Raw genomic sequence first — 23989 nt, 5'->3', positions numbered from 1 at the left:
ATACATGGCTAATTGCTAATGCTGTACAATGGTTTTCTTTTTTTGCTGAGTAGAATGGCTTGAAAACTAGAGATGTATGAATAGAGTTTTTAAACTAATGGCCTCAAAACTTGAGACGATGAATAAAGTCTTTAAAATTTTAAACTAATTGCACTTCAAAACAAAACAAGTGTTTTAGTAATTTATTGTTTTATTTATCAATAAATTTTTTTAAAAGTTTCCTATTATTTTTCTTACTTTTCTTCCTTCTTGATTATGCTATTTTCTTTTGGGTGTGAATGGATTGATATCAACAATAAATCTCATCAGTTTTGTTAAGAAAAAAATGAATTGAGGATGAATAAATAACTATATAAAAAGTAAATAAATTAAATAAATGTAAAAATTAAGAGTTAAATTTTCGTTAACTTGTACGCAAATACATGATTGTGTTCGAACTTCAAATACAACACGGCAAAAACACCAAATGGGGGCACTTTTACAATCTATTTATCAAAAATGGGCTCTTTTGTAATTATTTACCTGGGGGGTCTGTTTTTTTTATTACAAAGCGTCCCCCAGGCGCCTCCACTGTGCACGTGATAATGAAGATAAAAAATTCCTCAATGTGTAGAAATTATTTTTATATATATATATATATATATATATATAAATGTTTTTTGAAATTGTTGAAATGGAGAAAAAAATATATATTTTCTGAAAATTAAGTAAAAAAATTCCTCAATGTTTCTAAAATTTAAATTACGTGTTTGTTTCTAAAATTTAAATTACGTGTTCGTTTCTAAAATTTAAATTACGCGTACGTACTTGACTTTATTTATTATTTATGATATGTGTGACTATTAATTTTTTTCTTTTTATACAGGAGTTTTAATATGGCTAGTTCGTCATCTTCTCATCATTATGATGTGGTATCTGGACCATTAGAGGATGATTTATTGTGGATGCAAAACAATCATATATCCCAACATATTTGGAATGGTGCTAATGATAGGACGTTAAAAATCCGACGAGCCACACCACTGTACAATCATAGAGAAGCACCGCCCGAAAAAATTATTCCTCTATTACAAATTTCGGGTTTGTACCCGATAATGAAATTGACGCAGTTGAAAGTGAATGGAGCATTGATTAATGCTTTTATTGAAAGGTGGAGACCAGAAACACATACATTTCATTTGAAGTGTGGGGAGGCAACTATTACACTTCAAGATGTTTCTGTGCTACTTGGTATTCCTGTGGATGGAAGACCATTAATTGGAAATACAAATATTGACTGGTTTGAGTTGTTTCATGAATTATTGGGTGTCATGCCTGACGATGCTGCAATTGATGGGAACTCAATTAAATTGAGTTGGTTGTCTTCTCATTTTGCAAATATTCATGATTTTACAGGCAACCAAGAAGGCCTTGAAAGATTTGCTCGTGCTTGGATCTTACGATTCATAGGAGGGGTAATGTTTGTTGACAAAAGCAGCAAACGGGTGCATTTGAAATATTTGCAGTTTATGAGAGACCTTAGAGAGTGCAGCAGTTATGCATGGGGAGCTGCTGTTTTGGGTAACCTTTATAGAGAGATGTGCATCGCAACAGACTATAATATTAAATCAATAGGCGGTTTCACTCTCTTGATTCAATTATGGACATGGGAACGATGCCCAACGTTAGCCCCCTCAGTTATTCCTCCACAACAACAAAACGCGCCACTTGGTTACAGGTATACTTTCCTTTACTATTTTGAATTCATTATTAATAAACATGCTTGGTTGATGTTAATCATTATTCTATGTAACATTTTATTTTGTTATTTAATTTTTTGTGAAAATGGTTGGGAGGTGAATTGCATCACACAGGCAATGACAATTTAATTGAGTTTCGTCGTAAATTAGATGTCATGAAACGCGATGAGGTAACAATTTTGATGTTTGTTTATTAAATGATGTTGTATTTCTTAATTAATTTATTAAATTTAACTTTTATATGCAGTTTGTATGGGTCCCTTATGCTGGACATGTGGAAATGAATTTGAGTCAAGTTTGTTTTTTTGGGTCTGTATTATGGACATGTATCATACCACTTATTTGTTTTCAAAAAGTGGAATGGCACCAGCCGGATAGAGTCATGAGACAATTTGGAATGCAGCAACCTATTCCGGGACCAGTAATGCAACCCAACAACATACATGACTTGACATTAAAGGGAAAGGAAGGAAAAAATTGGATGCGACTAATGCAACCCGCACTTAATGAATGGAATAGTCGTTATGAAAGGAGAGTAGAGCAAACACCGCCACAAACAAGGACCCTCAGTCTGAACTCTGAATATATGAGGTGGTATAGGCGTAAAACAAAAGTTTATGTCGACCCAAAACATGCAAGAAGAGGATTATTGGTATACATTGTCCATTATAATTTAGAAAAGAATGTTGCGCTTATTGAAGATTATTTTAATAACTATTCATTTATTTTCTATGCAGGGTGAAATCGTCGAAACACTACATTTTACGGTGTCGCCTGTTGGGAGAAGGGTTTGTACTTTTGACGATTTACTGCCATGTATCGAGAAGATCACTCTTTTGTCTGAGGAAGAGGATAAGATACTTGAGGCACATGAAGATGCTCCCCCTTCTCAGCCACAATTTGAACATCAACAGTTTAATATACTACAGCAAAGTGTGGAGACTCAAGGCTTAGCGCGACGTTGGGAAACTGTTGATGCAGCAACATATAGTTTGTCTCCGATGCCAGAACGACAACATGAAATGTATTACACACTGTCGACATTCACCCAAGAACCGTCTCAGATGCCGCCGATGTATTCATACCCACATGATTTTCAACCAGGGTATAGTTTTGCAGGCATATTTGGGTCCTCTCCTCCATTTACCCAAAGTGGTCAAGTATCGACCCCAAATGCCTCACTTGCTGGTCCGTGGAATGTACCTGGAGATATATCCGACATGGACGACTTTTTAGGGTTTGATTTACGTCATGATTTCTCTGCCGAGGTTGACCAAGTGGATGAAAGGGCGAATCCTAGAAGAAGAAATCCTGATAGGGCAGCTAGAAATTGGGACCGGCCATGTGGGACTTCGTCGCGGCATCACATACATAGTGATGATTGATTAATAATGAGTTTACATTTTTTCCGCATGGTTTAACATTTTCATGTACTTTGTATTATTTTTTTCCATGTGTTTCATATTGTCATGAACTTTGTATGATTTTTTTCATGTTAATTTTATATTATTGTCACTTCAACGTTTCAATCTTATTGTGCAATGCTTTTAAAATAAATAAAAATAAATAACCATAATGTTAATGACACATAAACCAAAAGTGATCTCTAACGTAATTTAATGGCCAAATCAAAAAAGAATTGACCAAATCAAAAAGTATTTTAAAACATTTTAGGATTTCAAAATGTATTTTAGGTGAAAATGTATTTTATTGAAAATGTACTTATATATACTTCAAAAAGAGAGAATAATAAAATATAAAAACATAACAAATAATAATAATAATAAAAATGAAAAAAAATTTAATTTTTGATAAATAAATTAAAAAATATACAATTTAGAGTGTATAAAAAATAATCTTATTGAAATTTTGGGGTGGGGGGTGTGGGAATATAAAAAAATAACAAATAATACTAATAATAAAAATAAAAAAATTTTAATTTTTGATAAACAAATTAAAAAATATACAATTTAGAGTGTATAAAAAATAATCTTATTGAAATTTTGGGATGGGGGGTGTGGGAATATAAAAAAATAACAAATAATACTAATAATAAAAATGAAACAAAATTTAAATTTTTGATAAACAAATTAAAAAATATACAATTTTGGGGCACTACCAGACACGCCCGCGTCAAGGGCGCTACCTGCTGTGCCACGTGTCACGTGCATAGTGGATGCGCCTGTTTGAGGGCGCTTTGTAATAAAAAAATAGACCCCCAGGTAAATAATTACAAAAGAGTCCCTTTTTAATAAATAAATTATAAAAGTGCCCCCATTTGATATTTTTGCCATACAACACACCGAAATTGAAATAGTGGCATAGCAACCATTGTAATTCTAATACTTAATTCTAATAAAGTTCCTCACCTTAAAAAAAAGTTGAAATACAGTTTTTGCCCTTTAAGAAACTTTTTTTTCGATTTAGTCCTACTTAAAAAAAATACTCCTTCCCGTCTTTATTATAAGATCTAATTAACTATTAATTAGGATAAAGAAAATTAATTAAGAGTATTAACGTTGTCTTAAATTAGTACTTTTTCTTCTAAATTATACTTATGAACAAAACTAACATTTTTTAAGGAAAAAAAAATAACGAACATTAATGGGTTATGTTTCTTTTATGTAATATCATTCTAAAATTAACTTTAATGTATTTTTTTGAAAATAATTAATATAAAAAAATATTTAAAATTGAACATTATAATAAGTATCAAGTAAAACTTTTAATTTGAATTTTATTAAAGTTGTCAAAATTGATTTGGGTAGGTCACACTATAAAAAGAAAAGATTGACAAAAAAAAAGGACTGATTTGATTTGGCTAACCAGATTAAATTTGTAAATTCTTAATTTAAATATTATTGTATCTATTTGGTCCAACATTATTTATTTTTTTCTTTTAAAATTTGTATAAATTTAAGAAAAAAATAGAATAATTTGACGATGAGTCAAGCTGGACTAAAAAAAATATGACCTAGAATAAATTTAGATTAGGTTGCATTTGTCTTATTTTCATCATTTGGCTTGACTAGACTATTTAACACATTTATAAAGGTAAGTGAAAATCAAGAAAATATATATCTAAAATTAACGTGAAAACCCCTCGATATAAAAGAAAAAGAAAAATGCATCTCAAAACTAAGGTTAAAACCTTTGCACCCTAGAATTTATATATTATTGCCCAGAGCCACGCTCCACCGTCATATTTTTTTAAGAAAATCCAACGGTTCAGAAACGACTTAAAAATTTGACCGTTGAAGGAGGAGAAACCTATATCAGTGCCTCCTCTCATTCACACCCATCTACGCTGAGAGAGAGAGAGAGAGAGAGAGAGGGGAAAGAGCTGAGTTGTACCCAGTACCTTGATTTCAATTCAAGAAGACCAAAGAAGAATTTCGCAAATGGCATCAAGACCCACGGTTCAACAACAAGCCAGAGGTATATTGTTTTTCTGAATCATCGTATATATACTCTCTGTGATGATTGATGCCATCTTTTTGAATCATTTTGTATATACAACTAGACTATGTTTGATGTCATGATGCACGTTTCTTTCATTGTTTGTTTCTTGTTTCCTCACAAAATTATGAATCTTTCTTGTCTGATCCTTTGAGGCCTTGGTTCAAATCTTCTTTTCTATTGGATGTAAACATGGAAAACCTTGCTCGGGACATTCAAATCTGTTTCAATCATTAACAGGTTTAAATTTCCCCAGCTTTGGTTATTCAACAATCTTTACAGAGCAAAAGGGTCTCTCTTGTTAAGTTTTTTTTTTTTGTCTTAGGTGAATCTGTTTTGCTAAAAAGTTATCGATCACCTTTTTGAATGAGTGACTCTTTTACAATTTCATATTTTTTTCTTCTTCTTCTTCTCTCTCTTTCTCTCTCTCTCTCTCTTTCTTTTTCACTCTCAATAAATATTAAAAGTTATATTTTTATGATTATTTTAGGAGTTTTGGTGCCAAACTACTTGCCACTGTGCAAGCACCAGCAGCTGCTGAAAACAACATGGTGAATTACTCTCTATATTAGTTGTTCAATGTAGTTTAATGATCTAATCAGGTTATGACTGTTTTTTTGTTTTGGAATTGCAGAAACAAGCATGTGCTAATGTGGCTGGAGCTCCTCCTGTTGCTAAAGGAGTTGCGCTGGCCAAAAGAGCGGTGGCCCCCAAACCGGGTCAGAAGAAAGTGACTGTAAAACCTAAGTCTGAGGAAGTCATTGACATTGATGCTAGTCCAGATAAGACAAGAAAAAGGAAAAGAAATCATGCAGTCTTACTTCAGTATTCACAGCTCGAAGCAAGGTAGTTTGAGATAATTAAAGTTGAATGAAAAATAAAAAAGAACCTTATGTGTCTGTCTGAACCATGCTAATTGCTATGTAGATGTATGCCATTATGCCTCTTTTTTTCTCAAGAAATTCTTGTGTGATGTTCTATCGCATGCGGCATAACTAACAAGCCGAAGGATCAGATTCTTGACATCGATGCTTCTGATGTTGACAATGAACTTGCTGCTGTGGAGTATATTGATGACATTTACAAGTTCTATAAGCTTGTTGAGGTATGAACTATGAAACATGGTTCTCTTGATCTTTCTTTTCGTGTGTACTGTTGTGTGTTTGATGAGGTGTCATTCTAATATGTGAATGTGCATTTGATGCATGAAGAACGAGAGCCACCCCCGTGACAACATAGACTCACAACCTGAGATAACTGAGAGGATGAGAGCTATACTAGTTGATTGGCTGATACAAGTCCAAACCAAGTTTGAACTTTCACTTGAGACCCTTTACTTGACAATCAATATAGTTGATTGGTTCCTGGCGGTTAAGAATGTTCCAAAGAGGGAACTGCAATTGGTTGGCATCAGTGCTGTGCAGATGGCAACCAAGTATGAAGAAATCTATCCCCCTCAGGTAAGTATAATAATTTGTTGCTACCTTTATGTGCTCATTGCTTTACTGGCCTTTTCAATGAATGTCAAGGGAATAACACTTATCTTGAATTGCAGGTTCATAACTTTGTCTTCCTCTCAGGTAGGGCTTACACTCATGAACAGATACTGATTATGGAGAAAATCATACTGGCCAAGCTGGACTGGACTTTGACTGTGCCAATACCTTTGGTTTTCCTACTTCGTTTTATCAAGGCATCAGTCCCAGATCAGGAGGTGTGTGTGTGTGTGTGTGACCTTTTGTGTTAAGTCTTTTTAAATTATGATTCTTGCTTTGTTTTCATTTAATGTTTGGCACTTTGGCTGGATTTCTTTCTTAAATTTTGCATTTTCCAGTTGGAAAACATGGCTCATTTTCTGTCTGAGTTGGGATTGATGAATTATGCGACTGAAATGTATTGGCCATCAATGGTTGCTGCCTCAGCAGTCTTTGCAGCTAGATGCACTCTGAATAAGGCTCCCCTTTGGAATGAGACACTTAAGCTGCAGACAGGTTACTCACAAGAACAACTTATGTATGTGAATCTAAATTGATCTTTCTAATATTGTTTGGATTTTAATCATTATTATCATTCAATTGTTGTCTAAATTAATTCTATTTGACTTTGTTGGTTGCAAACACAAACAGATTGTGCTAGATTATTGGTGTGCTTCCACTGCCCGCTGGGAACAAAAAGCTAAAAGTTGTGTACAGAAAGTATTCTGATCCTCAGAAAGGAGCTGTTGCTTTGCTCCCACCAGCTAAAAATCTGCTGCCTGAAGGTTCCTCTGCCTCCCAATAGATGTTTTAGCATTATTTTTTTTCCCTTAAATTTTCCACAAGAGGTTTGTGCTAGTTTACAAAAATGATATATAAAAGCTGTAAGTTTCCCACTTTCCAGGTGTTCTATGTTCACTTAGTTCAACCATGTGCAATTTGATAGGTGCATTGTTAAAATCATATCATACTGCTAAAACTTATTGCTAACATCTTGCTTCCAACATAATGCTAAAACATCTTGAAACAACATTTTTTTTAAATTGCATAGTGTGTGTTTTCTACGTTCACTAAGTAGTGCAACCAGGCGGTTCTCTGTTAAAAAATATATACTGTTAAAATTTATTGCTAACATATGTTGCTGTCAACAGAATGTTAAAACTTCTTGAAACAACATTTTTTTAAATTGCAGTGTGTTCTTTAAAACTTATTGCTAAAACTTCTTCAGATTACTATAACGTGTTTAGTGAAGGCCCTTTTGAAAGTGGCACTGAAATTTCATTAACCTAGACCAAAGAAGTCCCTTTTTCAGAATGATCTTTCCGTTAACAACTCTTCAAGTTTTCATCCTTTTATACAGAACTCGGGTGGTTTGATTTGGCAGATCATCGGCAACAGTTGATGAACTTAAGTAGCTCAAGTTTTGATTGTGGTTTAATCACACTACTTTTTTTTTTCTTTTATTCTTTAACCTTTGTTTTTTTTAGTTGATAAGGTTAAAGAATAAAAGAATTCTATATTCTATATATAGAATAGATATAGAAAATAAATAAAATTCAATCCTCCTTTTCCTGTTGGACATGCTACATTAAGATTTAATGAACTCAAATATGCTTTTCTTGCAACAACTTCATTTCATCCATGCCAGCTAACCATGAGCAAGAGGGACGATGAAAATAAATCTCGTTAGATGGTTCTGATTAGCCTTGCTCAGATGAAGTTGCCTCTCTTTAGGTGATTTTCAATTGTGTTTCAGAATACTCTTTAGTTGTTCTTTGACATGGTATCAAAGTGATACGCAAAAACAGAAAAGAAGCTGGATTCGAGGCCAGGACTTCTTGAAGAAAGGTAAGGAAAAGTAAGCTTTTGTATTTCGTATATCTGATCATTACAATTGCTTTATTTTTATACTACTTCCTTGTCTAACAGAATTTGTCATTTACTGCCAAGGAATATTCTACTGAAACTACACAATTTTGGTTATGCTTGTCCCCTCTGAGGTAAACCAACAAATCATTAGCAATTTCACACCACCAGGTCAGTTTTCTTTTACAAAATCTTGCCTTACACGTAATCTTTAAGGTAAGAGGGCTTTGTGATGGTCCTCTTAGCTTTTCCTTCTATCTGCACCTCTATTTTCTGCACTGGCACCATTAATTTCTGCACTTTGTCCTCAGCACCCTGTTGTTGAGCTTCTGTATCATCCTCCACCCCTTGAAAAATCACCTTGTCCTCAAGGTCATAATCCCCCTTCAATTGAGCCCAATTTTCCCATGATGTCTCATCTGGGGACAGTCGATCCCACTGAACCAGTAGCTCCAGTGGCCCCTGAGTTGTAGTCCGACGAGAGTCTAAGATAGTCAAAGGCGTGATCAAAGGTTGATGCTGGATGAATTGTTTCGGCCAGTGAACCTGTGGAACGGATTCCGACGACCCTTTGAATGGTTTTAATAATGAACAATGGAAAACAGAGTGTATGTGAGCTTCTGCCGGTAACCTGAGACAATAAGCAACAGACCCAATGCGTTCCTCAATTTAAAATGGACCATAAAACCACTTCGCCAGTTTGCCAGTTATGACTTGTGATCCCTTTGCTGAAACTTGTCGATGTGGCCTCAGTTTTAGCATGACCCAATCGCCGGTGTGGTAGACCACCTCTCAGCGTTTAGTATCAACTATCATCTTCATGCGAACCTGAGCTTTCATAAGCTTTTTGCGGATAGCTTGAAATGTGTTCTCTCTGTTAGTTAGCAATTCATCAACTGCGTCAAGAGTAGAGGAACCAGTGATGTAATCAGGGAAATTAAACGGCTTGCGGCTGAAGGTAACTTCATAGGGGGTGGTGCCTGTTGTTGCGTTCCAAGCTGTGTTATGAGAGCATTCCACCCACAGGAGGAGTTTGCCCCATTCCTTTGGCTTTTGATGCACAAATGCTCTTAAGTATTGCTCGATGACTCTGTTCAAAGCTTCAGTGGCCATCACTTTGTGGGTGATAAGCTGAGCTCATCCTGAGCTGCGTGCCACTGTGCTGGAAAAGTTCATACCAAAATTTGCTAATAAACAAGGGATCATGATCCGAGACCAAGCTACGGGGAAGACCATGAAGCTTTCCCACAATGTCCATGAACAAGGATGCCACGGTGTGAGCTGTGTGTGTAGTAGGGAGCATGCCCAAGTGTATCCCTTTTGAAAATCTATCAACTATGACCAAGTGTTGTCATGATAGGAGGGAAGCCTAGTGATGAAGTCAAGGGATAAGTCGTCCCAAGGACGTTGAGGAACATGTAGAGGACATAAGCGGCAGGCAAGACGCTTGGTCTCGTATTTAGTGTGTTGACAGTCCATGCACTGGGATACGAACTTGGCGACATCGTCCCTCATTCCTGGCCACTCAAAATTTTTCGACAAGCGTGCAACGGTCTTGGTGATGCCCATGTGGCCTCCAGTAAGGGTGGAGTGGTATTCCACCAGTAGTGTTGGAATTAGAGCTAGGCCCTTTGGTAGCCAAATTCGCCCCCTTCTGAGAATCAAATTGTTGACCACCGTAAAGCCTGACTGTCATGTGGGATTTGTGATGATTTCCTCTCAAAGCTTCCGGTATTAGGCGTTTTCTTCTATTTGACTTCGAAGTTATTCCAGGAACATTGGGCACGAAACAGAGAGACCTAGCATGGTGGAGGTTTCAAGCTCGAAACACCAAGAGAGAGCGTCAGCCGCCTGGTTGTGTACACCGGAGCGATATTGGATTTGATAGTCTTAACCCATCAGCCTCGCAAGATATGTATGCTGCTTTGGCGTCTGAATTACTTGCGTCAGAAGCTCCTTGAGATTACAGTGGTTAGTGATGATGGTAAACCGGTGGCCAAGTAAATACTGCCCCCATTTCTTCACCGTCGCCGTTATTGCAAATGATTCTCGGACATACGCTGAAGCACACAATAGTTTTGGGGGAAAAGACTTACTGAAGAAGGCAATTGGATGATTGCGCTGCGACAAAACCGCCCCCATCCCCACGCCTAAAGCATCTGTTTCAACGGTGAAGGGCATTTGAAAGTCCGACAGGACGAGAACATGAGCCTCCGAGAGAGCCTGGTTGAGCTTATCGAAAGCCAATTGTGCCTGAGGAGGCCAGTCAAACTTGTTCAGAGTGGTGAGGTGGACCAAGGATGCTGCCATCGTCGCGTAACCCCGAGTGAACCTGTGATAGAACCCCGCAAGCCCCAAGAAGGTTCACACTGCCCTCGTAGTGCGTGGTATTGGCCATTGTCGAATTGACTCGATCTTAGAAGCTAAAGGTTCTACCCCCATATGCGACACAAGGTGGTCGAGATACTCAACTTGGCTTTGAGAAAAGAAGCATTTTGTGAGTTTTAAAAAGAATTGATTGTCCGATAGTACCTGAAATGCCATTTCCAGATGAAGTAAGTGATCTGCAACGGAAGCACTATATATCAATATGTCGTCGAAGAAGACGATGACAAATTGACGAAGGTAAGGATGAAAGATCTTGTTCATAGTGGCTTGGAACGAGGATGGTGCGTTGCACAACCCAAATGGCATTACTCTGAATTCGTAATGGCCATAATGGGTGCGAAAGACAGTTTTGGGAACGTCAGCCATGTGCATACGTATCTGATGCTGCAGAAGATCAAGCTTAGAGAAGTAGGTGGCCCCTCCTAACTCATCGAGCAGCTCATCGATAGTAGGAATGGGAAAACGATCCCATATAGTTTTGACATTCAAAGCGTGGTAGTCTATGCAAAATCGCCATGTCCCGTCATGCTTCTTGACCAAAGAGCACCAGAGAAGAAAAAGGGCTGGTGCTTGGTTGGGTCAGGCCTTTCTGCAGCATCAATTCAACTTGGAGCTCAATTTCACACTTCTGAAAGTGTGGGTAGTGATATGGACGGACATTTACAGGGGTGGATTGGAGAAGAAGGTGTATATGATGGTTTGTATCTCGTGTCGGTGGTAAAGTGTCAGGCTGGGTAAACAGGAAGTGGAACTTGGCGAGAAGGTCTCGAATGGGTGAGGGGAGGGATTTAGTAGGGTCAGGGTTGTCAGTAAGGATGGAGATATAGAAATAAATGCCAACCCCTTATGTCCGAGATAGCCGGTGGAATTGCGACGGGGTTAACACATTCATGGTGGATTCGTTCTCCCCTGCCAATTCCACCAAACAGCCGCCATGGAAGAATTGCATACGCAGGGTGTTGTAATCAGTGAGGATTGGTCCCAAGGCCTTGAGCCACTGGACCCCTAAAACCATGTTAGCACCGAAAATGGGTAACACGTGGAGGTTCACAATGAATTGAGCAGATTGCATGTTGAGGACGACGACTTCGCAGCACGTGTGCAGGTGAGGTGTTGTCCATTGCCCACCATGATGCGTAATGGAGAGGTGTCGCGACAGGGAAGGTAAAATTGAGTCACCAACTGATACTGGATGAAATTATGTGTGTTGTCGCCATCCACTAGCACCACGACACGGTGGTCAGCGATTGTGCCTATTAAACGCAGCGTCTCCAGAGCCAGATGGCCTGCCAGGGAGTTATAACTAATTTGGGCCGTGTTCGTGTCAATTAAGTCCACATTATTGGGCGGGTCGGGTAACGGGTTGGGGCGCACTATATCAGACAGGGATGGGTCTTCTTCCTCAGTGATTAGCAGAAAAACCTAGAGGCACAGCGGTGGCTTCTTTGGTATTTCTCATCGCAATTAAAACAAAGGCCACGCTCACGACGAGATATGATGTCTTCCTGAGAGAGACGCTTCACCAATGGAGGCGGAGGGCGAGCAGAAGGAGGTAACAGTGGTGGGAGAGGAGTAGCTCGCAGAGGGGGAAGAGGTGGGGTGTGTTGGATCGAGTGGCCTCAGAATAATTAAGAAGGGGGGTTGAATTAATTATTCCTAAACCTTTACTAATTAAAAATTATTCTTCTAGGGCTTTTACTAAATTGTTAAGAGAATGAGGAGTAGAAGAAAAAACTTAACAAAAAGTAAAAGCGGAAATTAAAATGCACAACAGAAAGTAAAAAAGTAGGGAAGAAGGAGACAAACACACAAGAGTTTTTATACTGGTTCGGCAACAACCCGTGCCTACATCCAGTCCCCAAGCGACCTGTGGTCCTTGAGATTTCTTTCAACCTTATAAAAATCCTTTTACATGCAAAGATCCACAAGGGATGTACCCTCCCTTGTTCTCTTTGAACCTAGTGGATGTACCCTCCACTAGAACTGATCCACAAGAGATGTACTCTTTCTTGTTCTCAGTCAAACCCAAGTAGATGTACCCTCTACTTGTACCACAAAGGATGTACCCTCCAATGTGTTAAGACAAAGATCTCAGGCGGTTAAACCTTTGATACTTTGTGAATGGGGATACAAAAGAATTCTCAGGCGGTTAGTCCTTTGAACACTTTTGTATTAGGGAAAGGGAAGAATCAAAGGAATTCTCAAATTGTGTCGTTTTGAATTCTTTGACAAGGGAGAAGGGAGACACAAAAGAATTCAGGCGGTTAGTCCTTTGTTCTTTTGGAAAAGGGAGAAGAGAGACACAAAAAGAATTCAGGCGGTTAGTCTTTAGCGAATTCTTTTTGGCAAAGAGATAAGAGAATGAAAAGAATGAATAGCACAAGTTTTCAAGGTATAGAAAACCAGAAAACTTTCTAAAGCTTTTGGTACAAAGAAGAAGAAGAAGTTAAAAGAGATTTAGGGCTTGTAAAAGATTGATTGAATAAGTGTTCAAGATACTTGAAATGCAAAACAAAGTCTTGCTTTTATAGATTCTTCATGTCTGGTCAAGACAACCATTAGAAGAGTTATGACTTTTAGAAAAACTTAAAAACTAATTTGAAAAAGTCAAAAACTATTTGAAGAGTTACATCTTTTGATTTATTCAGAAATAATCAGTGGTAATTGATTACCAAATTAGTGTAACCGATTACACAAAGCTTTTATGTGAAAGGATGTGACTCTTCACATTTGAATCTTCAGAAATAATCACTGGTAAACATGTTTTGTGAAAAATCCATGTGCTACTCAGTTTTTTGAAAAATCCTTTTCATACTTATCTTGATTAAGTCTTCTCTTGATTCTTGAATCTTGAATCTTGATCTTGATTCTTGAAGCTTGATCCTTGAATTCAACTTTCCTCTTGAATCTTGAAGTGTTCTTGAACTTTTTCTTCTTGAGTCTTGAATTGTTCTTGATTCCATCTTGAACTCATCCTTTGATTGACCTTTGAGCTTTTTGTCATCACCTTTGTCATCATCTTTTGTTATCATCATTCTTATCATCAAAACATCTTTGAATCACTTTTGATTCACCATGAAGCTTTGCTTCTACAGGGTGGGCTGCAGTGGAGGAACCCGAGATCGTGAAGGTTGGCGAGTGTCCAACAACTTCTCTTCCTGGAGACGAGCCAGACCTGTAGCCTGCACCAGGGTTAGTGGTTGGTGCGCATGCACCTCGCGACGGATCTCCGGAGTTAAGCCAAAGATAAAACAGCTCAGTAGGAACGACAAAGGAAGACTGATGATGCGATTTGCGAGGTCCTCGAACTCCGACAGGTAATGAGCAACAGAACCCCTATGTGTCAATTTGAATAATGCTCCTGTAGGATCATCGTGTTGTGATGGTGCAAAACACGCTTGCAGGGCTTGGAGGAAGATAGGCCAAGACGTAAACTGACAATTCGAGGTCATCCACTGGAATCACACCAGTGCTCTGCCTTCCATGTAGAAGGAACCAATGGTGAGCCTCTCAGTTTTCGGTGTACGGTGATATTCGAAAAACTAATTGATTTTGAAAACCCAACCTAGGGGGTTAGTACCGTTAAATCGCGGGACATCTAATTTCATGCGGTGTGTGTTTGCAGGGACAGTGGGGGATGGTGGAAAGGACATGGATGGCGAGGCTGAGACAAAGAGGGTGGGGGAGACACGGGTAAGTAGTTCCTTGATTTTTTGGGTCAAGGAATTCATGGATTCACCAAGGGAGGATTCATTTTGGGTAAGGCGGAATAAAAATTTCATCAAGTTTGTCAGGGGTACCCATGGCTGTGCGTGAGTCAAAACAAGACCACCAAAATTGATACGCAAAAACAGAAAAGAAGTTGGATTCGTAAGGAAAAGGAAGCTTTTGTATTTCGTATATCTGATCATTACAATTGCTTTATTTTTATACTACTTCCTTGTCTAACAGAATTCATCATTTACTACCAAGGAATATTCTACTGAAATGCTGGCTACACAATTTTGGTTATGCTTGTCCCCTTTGAGGTACACCAACAAATCATTAGCAATTTCACACCACCAGCTTCCTTTTACGAAATCTTGCCTTACACATAATCTTTAAGGTAAGAGGGCTTTGTGATGACCCTCTTAGCTTTTCCTTCTATCTGCACCTCTGTTTTCTGCACTGGCACCATTGATTTCTGCACTTTATCCTCAGTGTTAGAATATATGATACATATATTCTGTATTTATGTATATCTCCTATTTTGGTTATATAATTAATCTTGTGCATATTCTGTCCAAATTCTTAGCTAATTAGTGTCCTACTTTCTAGGCTAATTATGCTCTTGTATATTGTATATATTCTCACGTTACTAATGAGAAACGACACAGATTCAAACTCTTTCATGGTATCAGTTTAGTTTCGATCCTAAAATCCCTAACAACCACCTCTCTTCCACCCTTTTTTATTCTCCTTCCGCTGCAATTCTCCATGGTCGATCAACCCAAATTTCATCCTGCTTTGACTATCACCAATGCTAAGTCCCTCATTCCCATAATGTTGGATGTGGAGCATGGCATGTATCACTCTTGGGCGGCTTTATTCAAGGTCCTTGTTAGGGTTCATGATTTACATCACCACATCATCTCTCCTACGGAGGCACAGGAGGTAGCTGCCTATGTCGCATCCAAAGCCATAGACCCTGCTTTATGGAAGCGTCTCGATGTCGCGGTGCTTCAATGGATATACGGGACTATATCCATCGATCTCCTTCACGCTATCTTGCTCAAAGACGACACGGCTCAAGGGGCGTGGGCTCGTCTCGAATCTATGTTTCAGGACAACAAGGCTTCTTGGGCTACTTATCTTGAAGAGGAACTTGCGGACCTTAATTTCGAGAATTTTTCGTCGATTGATAGCTATTGTAATCACATCAAGTCGTTGGCTAATCAACTTGCCGATGTTGATGCCCCTGTCACCAATAGCAGATTGGTTCTCAAACTCATGGCAGGGCTACCTGAGGCCTATGTCGAGATGGTAGATATCATTCAAAATCAAGAACCATTACCCTCGTTTGCGAGTTGCTGATCTCGACTCAAGCTTGCAGAGCGGACCATTAAAAACCGCTTGGCAAAGGAAGGTAACTTCGGAAACCGCTCTCAAGCCGCTATCCTTACGAGCACCGACAGCCACCATGGCACGGACAACAACACCTCTGCATCCTCTGCTTCATCCCGTCAGAGTTCCAAAGGAAATAAGCAAAAGAAGTCCAACTCCAAGGTTTCTGGGAAAAGTCGTAATAGCAATGGGCAAGTGGCCCCACAACAATCTGGACTCATGCCATTTAATTGGCAGCAACAACCATGGGCCGCCTGGGCTCCTTGGTTGGCTCAATGGCCAAACGCGCCTCCATGCCCATATCCTGCTTCCTCCTGGGCATTGAAGAATGCTCTGCTCCTACTGTTGGGCCATGCCAATCTAGGACAGGGATCTTGGGTTCGCGTCCACAGGCATACAATGCCATAGCACCATCCACTAGCTACACACCTACAGACATTGAAGCAGCAATGCATGCTCTATCTTTTTCTCAGCAGGATGGGAATTTCTATATGGACACTAGCGCTACATCTCACATGTTTGCGGACCAAGGTATTTTTTCTTCTTATTTCAATTCGAGCATTAAAAATAATAACATTGTTGTGGGTAGTGGACATCTGGTTCCAATTGTTGGTCACGGTAGTACTATGTTGCCATCCCCTTACCCTCCTTTTCACTTGAACAATGTCTTACATGCTCCTAAATTGATTAAAAATTTAATATCTGTCCGTAAATTCACCACTGATAATTCGATTTCTGTTGCATTTGATCCCCTTGGTTTTTTTTGTGAATGACTTACAGACGGGAGCCAGACTAATCAGATGTGATAGTACCGGTGACCTTTATCCTCCCTTCTCAAACACTCAAGCCACTCCTCCAGTCAATAATTCAGTGTTTACTGCTATTTCATCCGATCTTTGGCATACTCGCCTAGGCCATCCTGGTGATGCTGTTCTTAGATCCCTTAATAGCAAAATTTTTATTAATTATAATAAGGCTTGTAAAACCTTTTGTTCTTCATGTCCTCTCGGGAAACAATCTAAGTTATCATTTTCTGATTCTATGTCGCACACTGCTTCTCCTTTTGATATAATTCATAGTGATCTTTGGACTTCGCCTGTCATGAGTTCTTCTGGCCATTGTTATTATGTTCTATTTCTTGATGATTACAATAAATTTTTGTGGACTTATCCTATTGCAAAGAAATCCCAAGTTAAACACTTGTTCAAATCTTTTCATAGTCTAATTCATACACAATTTACCCGTGATATTAAGACTTTTCAATGTGACAATGGCGCGGAATATATTAATGACACTTTACAAGAGTTTTTTTTTATCAACATGGCATTCTTTTTCGTCTATCTTGCCTTGATACTTCCCCTCAAAATGGAAAAGCTGAACGCCACATAAAATCAATAAACAATATCATACGGACCTTACTTGCTCATGCTCCTTTGCCTCTTTCTTTTTGGCATCATGCATTAGAAATGGCCACATATATCCTAACCATTCTCCCAACCAAGGTCCCAGGATTTATGTCTCCCACTCAAATTCTATGTCAATGTGATCCAATATACTTAGAATTACGTGTCTTCGGTTGCCTATGTTTTCCTCTCTTCTCGTCCACTTCTATTCACAAATTGCAAGAAAGGTTCACTCCTTGTGTCTATCTTGGTCCCGCCCCAAATCATAGAGGTTCAAAATGCTATGACATGTCAAGTAAAAAAATTATTATTTGTCGTCATGTGAAATTTGTTGAAACTAAATTCCCTTTCTCTATGCTTCACTCCCCTCACAAAGATGACTATACTTTTCTGGATTTTAATCCCATTTCTCATCACTTGCACCACCAAAGCAATACTCCTCCAGATTTGGCGCACCAAGCTGACCCTACTTCTCGTCCTAGGCCTGTGGCGTCAACAGACCCACCTCAACCCACTCACTCCTCTACTTTCGGTACTGTCACATTGCACGCTCTTGACCAGCAGCCTGGTTCGCCCCCTTCTTTCCATATGCGAACTGGGTTAGTCCACCAGCAAGCCCACCATCCCTCCCCAGATCGGCCTACAACCATTCCCACACCGTTGCCAAGTCCTACCCCTCATCCCATGACAACTCAAGCTAAAAATGGGATCTACAAACCGAATTCGAAATATTTTTCTAATTTTCATGCCATGACTACCACTACTATATCTCCCTTACCCAAAGATCCAAAGATCCAGCTAGTGCTATTCGTGACCCGAATTGGAAAAATGCAATGTTAGATGAATTTAATGCTCTTGTTGCTAATAAAACATGGGAATTGCTACCTAGGCCACCGGATGTGAATGTAATCAGGTCTATGTGGATTTTTTGCCGTAAACGAAAATCTGATGGTTCTTTTCAGCGGCATAAAGCCCATCTTGTAGGTGATGGGAAAACACAACAGTCGGGTGTTGATTGTGATGAGACCTTTAGTCTGGTTGTCAAACCGGCTACTATTCGTACTGTTCTTAGCATTGCTATTTCTAAATCTTGGCATATTCACCAGTTAGATGTCAAGAATGCTTTCTTGCATGGCTATCTCAATGAGACAGTTTATATGCATCAGCCCATGGGTTTCCGCGATAAAGGTCGCCCGGATCATGTGTGTTTACTAAAGAAATCTCTCTATGGCCTTAAACAGGCTCCACGGGCCTGGTATCAACATTTTGCAGATTTTGTTGCCACCATTGGTTTTTCTCATAGTAAATCTAATCACTCATTATTTATTTACAGTCAGGACTTGGATAGGGCATATATTTTGTTATATGTTGATGATATTATTCTTACAACTTCATCAGATCGATTGAGAAAGCATTTTATGGCTCTCTTAGGTGCCGAGTTTGCTATGAAGGATCTAGGTCCTCTCAACTTCTTTTTGGGGATTGTTGTGTCCCGCGATGCTAATGGTATGTTCTTATCTCAGAAACAGTACGTCACAGAGATCATTGAGAGAGCTGGTATGGCTAATTGCAGCTTTTGTCCCACTCCTGTTGACACCAAACCAAAACTTAGTGCATCGAAGGATTCACCTTATGAGGATCCTACGAAGTACCGCAGTCTGGCTGGTGCCTTACAATATCTTACCTTTACTAGACCTGACATCTCTTATGCAGTTCAACAAATCTGCCTTCACATGCATGATCCCAGGAACAAGCATATGAGTGCTCTTAAGCGTATTTTGCATTATTTGCTGGGTACTTTGTCTTATGGTCTACACTTGTATAAATCCTCTTTCAACAAGCTCATTTCTTATACCGATGCTGACTGGGGAGGATGCCCGGATACTAGATGTTCTACTTCCGACTATTGTGTTTTTCTAGGTGACAGCTTGATATCATGGTCGTCCAAAAGACAATCAACTTTGTCACGTTCCAGTGCTGAGGCTGAATATTGAGGAGTAGCTAATGTTGTTTCTGATTCTTGTTAGATCCAAAATTTATTACTTGAACTACATTGTCCTATTCCTAAAGCTACTCTGGTTTATTGTGACAATGTCAGTGCCATTTATTTATCAGGAAATCCGGTACAACATCAGCGTATCAAGCATATTGAGATGGACATTCATTTTGTCAGGGAAATGGTCGTTAAAGGCGACGTATGAGTTCTACATGTTCCTTCCCATTATCATATCGCCGATATTTTTACCAAGGGCCTACCTCGTATTTTATTTGAAGATTTTCGAGCCAGTCTTAGCGTTCGTGAACCTCCCGTTTTGACTGTGGGGGTGTGTTAGAATATATGATACATATATTCTATATTTATGTATATCTCCTATTTTGATTATATAATTAATCTTGTGCATATTCTATCTAGATTCTTAGCTAATTAGGGTCCTACTTTCTAGGCTAATTATGCTCTTGTATATTTGTTACTAATGAGAAAAGCCATGGATTCAAACTCTTTGATATCACAAAGCCTTCAAGTCAAATAATAAGGATTCAATTTATGCCAACTCCAACTCTATTCCAAATTTATTAATGTAATGTAAAGTGGACATGTATTTCATTCTGCCTGAGGACTGACAGGACAAAAATTTAGTCTTCCTGATTTTTTACTTTTCTGGCTTACTTTTGTGGAACGTGTTTCCATTTTTTTTTCTCATTTATTTCTGGGAAGCTATTTCAGTATTCATGAGAAAATTCCTCTCCATCTCATGCTACTAATGTTGAGTATTCCTCACAGTCACACGGGGTAGCTTTAGCAGTTAAGATGAGTCAAAATGAAGGAATTGATTCAAGAAAAGTTTGAAGTGTGTTTGTAAATTTTTATAGAATCCCCACCAGAAATTTTCTCATAGTTATGATTTACTTTAACAATTTCTAAATTTTCACTCTTAAAGCTTTGATCAAATACCAATACTATGAGAAATACTAATGTTTATACTTAAATCGTAGTCTTATAAAAGATAAGAAGACTCTTCAAAACTCTTATAAATACTAATGTTAAAAGAAAATCTAAACGTTTTCAAGTAAAAGAAAATATTATGGATCATAGAACATTAATTTCCAATAAATTAGCGTAAGTGATTAGCTTCCACATGCTCAGTGTTAATAGAAATATTTAATGATAAACTTAATATAAAACATTTGTTGACTATTTAAAATACAAAATTAGTACCTTTCAAGAATTATATTTTAAAATTACAACTGATGTATAGAGTACATAGGCTTTTTTTTTAGATTAGATAGCTAAATTTTAATCAATGAATCTAAACTTGAACAAGGATCAAAAGATACAACTAACTGTCTTTTTTAATTTTAACAATTTGAGTGTGATTTTATAGTTCATTAGATATGAATATTATTATTTTATGCTAAAATTATAAAATATAATAATTTAAATTTTATATTACATTTAAATTTAAATGTTTTTTTAATCAATTTAAGTGTAAAATGAAAAAAAAACATTTCTGACCATTATATTATAAATAAGAATATAATAATATTATTTTTAAAATTAATTATATTGTATGTAAATTAATAAAATTACATATTAATTAAAAGCTTGTTTTAAAAAAATATTTTAATCTTCTATAGATAATTTATGACTTCCCTTCAAAAAGAATGGAAAAATGTATTACAAATGTTTTCATTTATATATATATATATATATATATATATATATATATATATATATATATATATATATATATTTATATTAAATTTATTAGATATTAAAATTAAGTAAGGACTAAGATTTTATATAAATTTAAAAAAACTACAAAATATCTTTTTGTCATTATGAAGCAAATGTCCTATAAAACTTTAAATTAATAAATTAATCTATAATCTATAACGATAAAAGAAGCTACTTGGTGTTCCAATCCAGTTCCAACAACGCATTTTTCGGACTGAAAAAGCGGAACTGCTTGAAAGGAATATCCCTTTTGCTAACTGTTTTTTTGGTTACTATGTTTTTAAGATAACTATGTCCTTACTTATTAAAAAAGGTTATACAAAATCGAAGAAATTACATGATTGTTTTTAAATTATAACTAAATGCCCACTCTTTTTTGAAATCATGTTACATAATGTTAAATTGATAAGTATAAACTTAACGCCCACTGTTCTTCTTCTTTTTTGTATTCTTCCCACAAATAAAGTAATGGAAACATTTTTTCATTCAATTTCCTAAATGTTCTAGTTTCTTCACTGTTTTCTCTTTCCAATTATGTTATATTTTTATCTCCCAATCATATTGTCATCATTTTTTCGTTCTCAACATCCAATCATTCTCATCCATGATGGGTCACAGTTATATGGTGAAGAAATGATGATAATTCCAGAATTCTCACCCTTTCTTAGTTCCTTTCTTCTACCTTGACATCTGCATTCTGATTATTTCTCCTTCGTATATGCATGATGTTGTAGATGTTTTTCTTTGTTTATTTATCATCTTTTACTTTTAAAAAATTTTGTTCTATTTGGAATTGGTCAAACTAACTAACAAATTGTGAGATTCTTGGGAACAGGTTCATGGAAGATGATGCATGTTTACTCCGTTAATTTCTTCATATCTTTTTCGGATTAAATGCATGAAATCCTTATATTTTGGTCGAAGAATGAAATCTCGGTATGATTGAGTTTGTAGAGATAACTCTTTGATTTTGATTTTTTTTGTAATTGAATCGAATCCAGGTCATATTTTATGCTCCATGTTCTTAAATTCTTTTAACCCCTCTTTTCAATCTCTCCTTCTATTTTTTTTCTCCTGCTAAATGGTCCTCCTGTTATCTATTCAATTTCAATTTTTTTTGGCTTAATTTTGTTATCAGTTTTTTGGTATTACAATTTGTTGCGAATAAATTTGCATACAAAATATTTTCTCTTGTGTTTTAGAAAAGATACGACAATATTCATGCTTTATGGTCCTTGGAAGTTATTTTTTTCTCTTGGTAAAACATTTTTTTATGTGCTCAAGTCTCTACTCTGATATTGGACATAGTGCATCGAGTAATCGATTGCAATAACTTATCAGTTGATTAATTAATTCCCAAGATAAGCCAATATTTAAACTTTCGCATATACCATTTTTTTCCACATTTCCTATTTTTTTCCAACAAGCCTTCTCTTTCAATTCACTTTTAATTTCATCATAGTAATCTTACTATAATGGATATTTATTTCCTTAATTTTTGGGTTTTTGCTTGAGCAGTTGCATTTTAAGAAGTTGAGTGTTAAATAATAGTCACTATATCAAACGGACTCATCTAATGGGAAGATTTCTTTTCAGAAGCTTTAAGGTGAAAACTAAAAAGAGTTTGTAGAATTATACCCCAAAGTGTGATTTACATTCTGACTGAATTCTTGATGCAAATTCTTTTTCCTGTATGTTTTTCAGTCAAATGGTTGGATATACACGAAGAAGAGTAAGAGACTAAGGAATATGATTTAATCTATGTTTGAGGCAGTTGATGTTGCTCATCCTAAGATGTGTAGTCCACCATCTGGACAGTTTGTGGTGTATATGTCATGTTGGAAAACTATTTCCAACCTAAGCTAGAGGGTTATTAATGAAGCAATGACTTTTATTTTGTTGTAGTCCTTTATTCTCTATCCCTTCTGCTATAAAACATGTTACTATTTGGTTTTACAGTCTTGAACCTACAACAAAGGTTAATGAAACATTGCCTCATGATCTTACCTATTAAGCAAGGATGTATTAGACAAAGTTCATGATAGAATCCTTATAGTTCTTTAAGTTTATACCACAAGCAACATGAATGTTTGCTTTTGTTTACTATTGAAGGATAATTTTCAGTATTTAAATATCTGGTCATCTCACATCAAGATTGGAACTATAAGAATAAGAAGAAAAATTTTATTTTTATTAGATGAAATGGTTGGAAGAGATGGTAGAGGATAATCAAATTGGCCATTTTAATTGGCAAAGGATTTTTCTTTTTAATTGCAAGTAAAGCTCAATCATTATGTTTATCCCTTTAAATGCTAAAGTTTTTTAGGGCGATGTTTGGAAAACTTTGAATTCAATTCCAGGGGACTCCTAGCAGTTGAGCTAGAAATGTTTCAATTCCCGTACCAGGTTACCTAATATGCATATAGAAAGAAATGCATATTCTCCAATATAGGTGACTGCTATTTACTGATATATGCAATTTGTTTCTCCCTCTCTCTTTTTTTCTCTTTCTCTGTGTATCCATATTGTAGGCCATTTGATTACATATTTTCTCATAGAAAAAGGATATCAGAAGTTTCACAAGAAGAGCTCTTGCATAGTTATATATGACATAGAAACATGGGTAAGACTCTTATTTGATTTTCTAACTAGGTGGTCTCAATGCCAAGGTCTTGAGAAGTTTGCAATTTTATATACCTTTTTGAAATATTTGGCTTGGGTATAGAAGAATAATGACTGGCTTGCTACAAGTTAGGTGATAGTTTGCAATATCAGTATTGACAACTATGAAGAGATATCATATGTGGATGATTATGATTA

General features: G+C 36.9%; 1 protein-coding gene and 1 pseudogene across 1 annotated transcript; both read left to right on the top strand.

The window, feature by feature from the left end:
• Positions 1-871: 871 nt before the first annotated feature.
• Positions 872-3260, top strand: LOC102667923 (uncharacterized). Its single transcript, XM_014773727.3, has 3 exons — positions 872-1909; positions 1987-2391; positions 2477-3260. Exons 1-3 carry the CDS (start codon positions 1895-1897, stop codon positions 3122-3124), a joined length of 1068 nt encoding a protein of 355 aa, XP_014629213.1. The 5' UTR covers positions 872-1894; the 3' UTR covers positions 3125-3260.
• A 1604-nt stretch (positions 3261-4864) lies between these two features.
• LOC100790203 (G2/mitotic-specific cyclin S13-7-like) lies at positions 4865-23183 on the top strand (annotated as a pseudogene).
• Positions 23184-23989: the final 806 nt, after the last annotated feature.

This window comes from Glycine max, chromosome 3, assembly GCF_000004515.6.
Source record: "Glycine max cultivar Williams 82 chromosome 3, Glycine_max_v4.0, whole genome shotgun sequence".
Classification (NCBI taxonomy): domain Eukaryota; kingdom Viridiplantae; phylum Streptophyta; class Magnoliopsida; order Fabales; family Fabaceae; genus Glycine; species Glycine max.
Note: the sequence above shows the minus strand (reverse complement) of the source record. Positions and strands in the feature narration are given on the sequence as shown.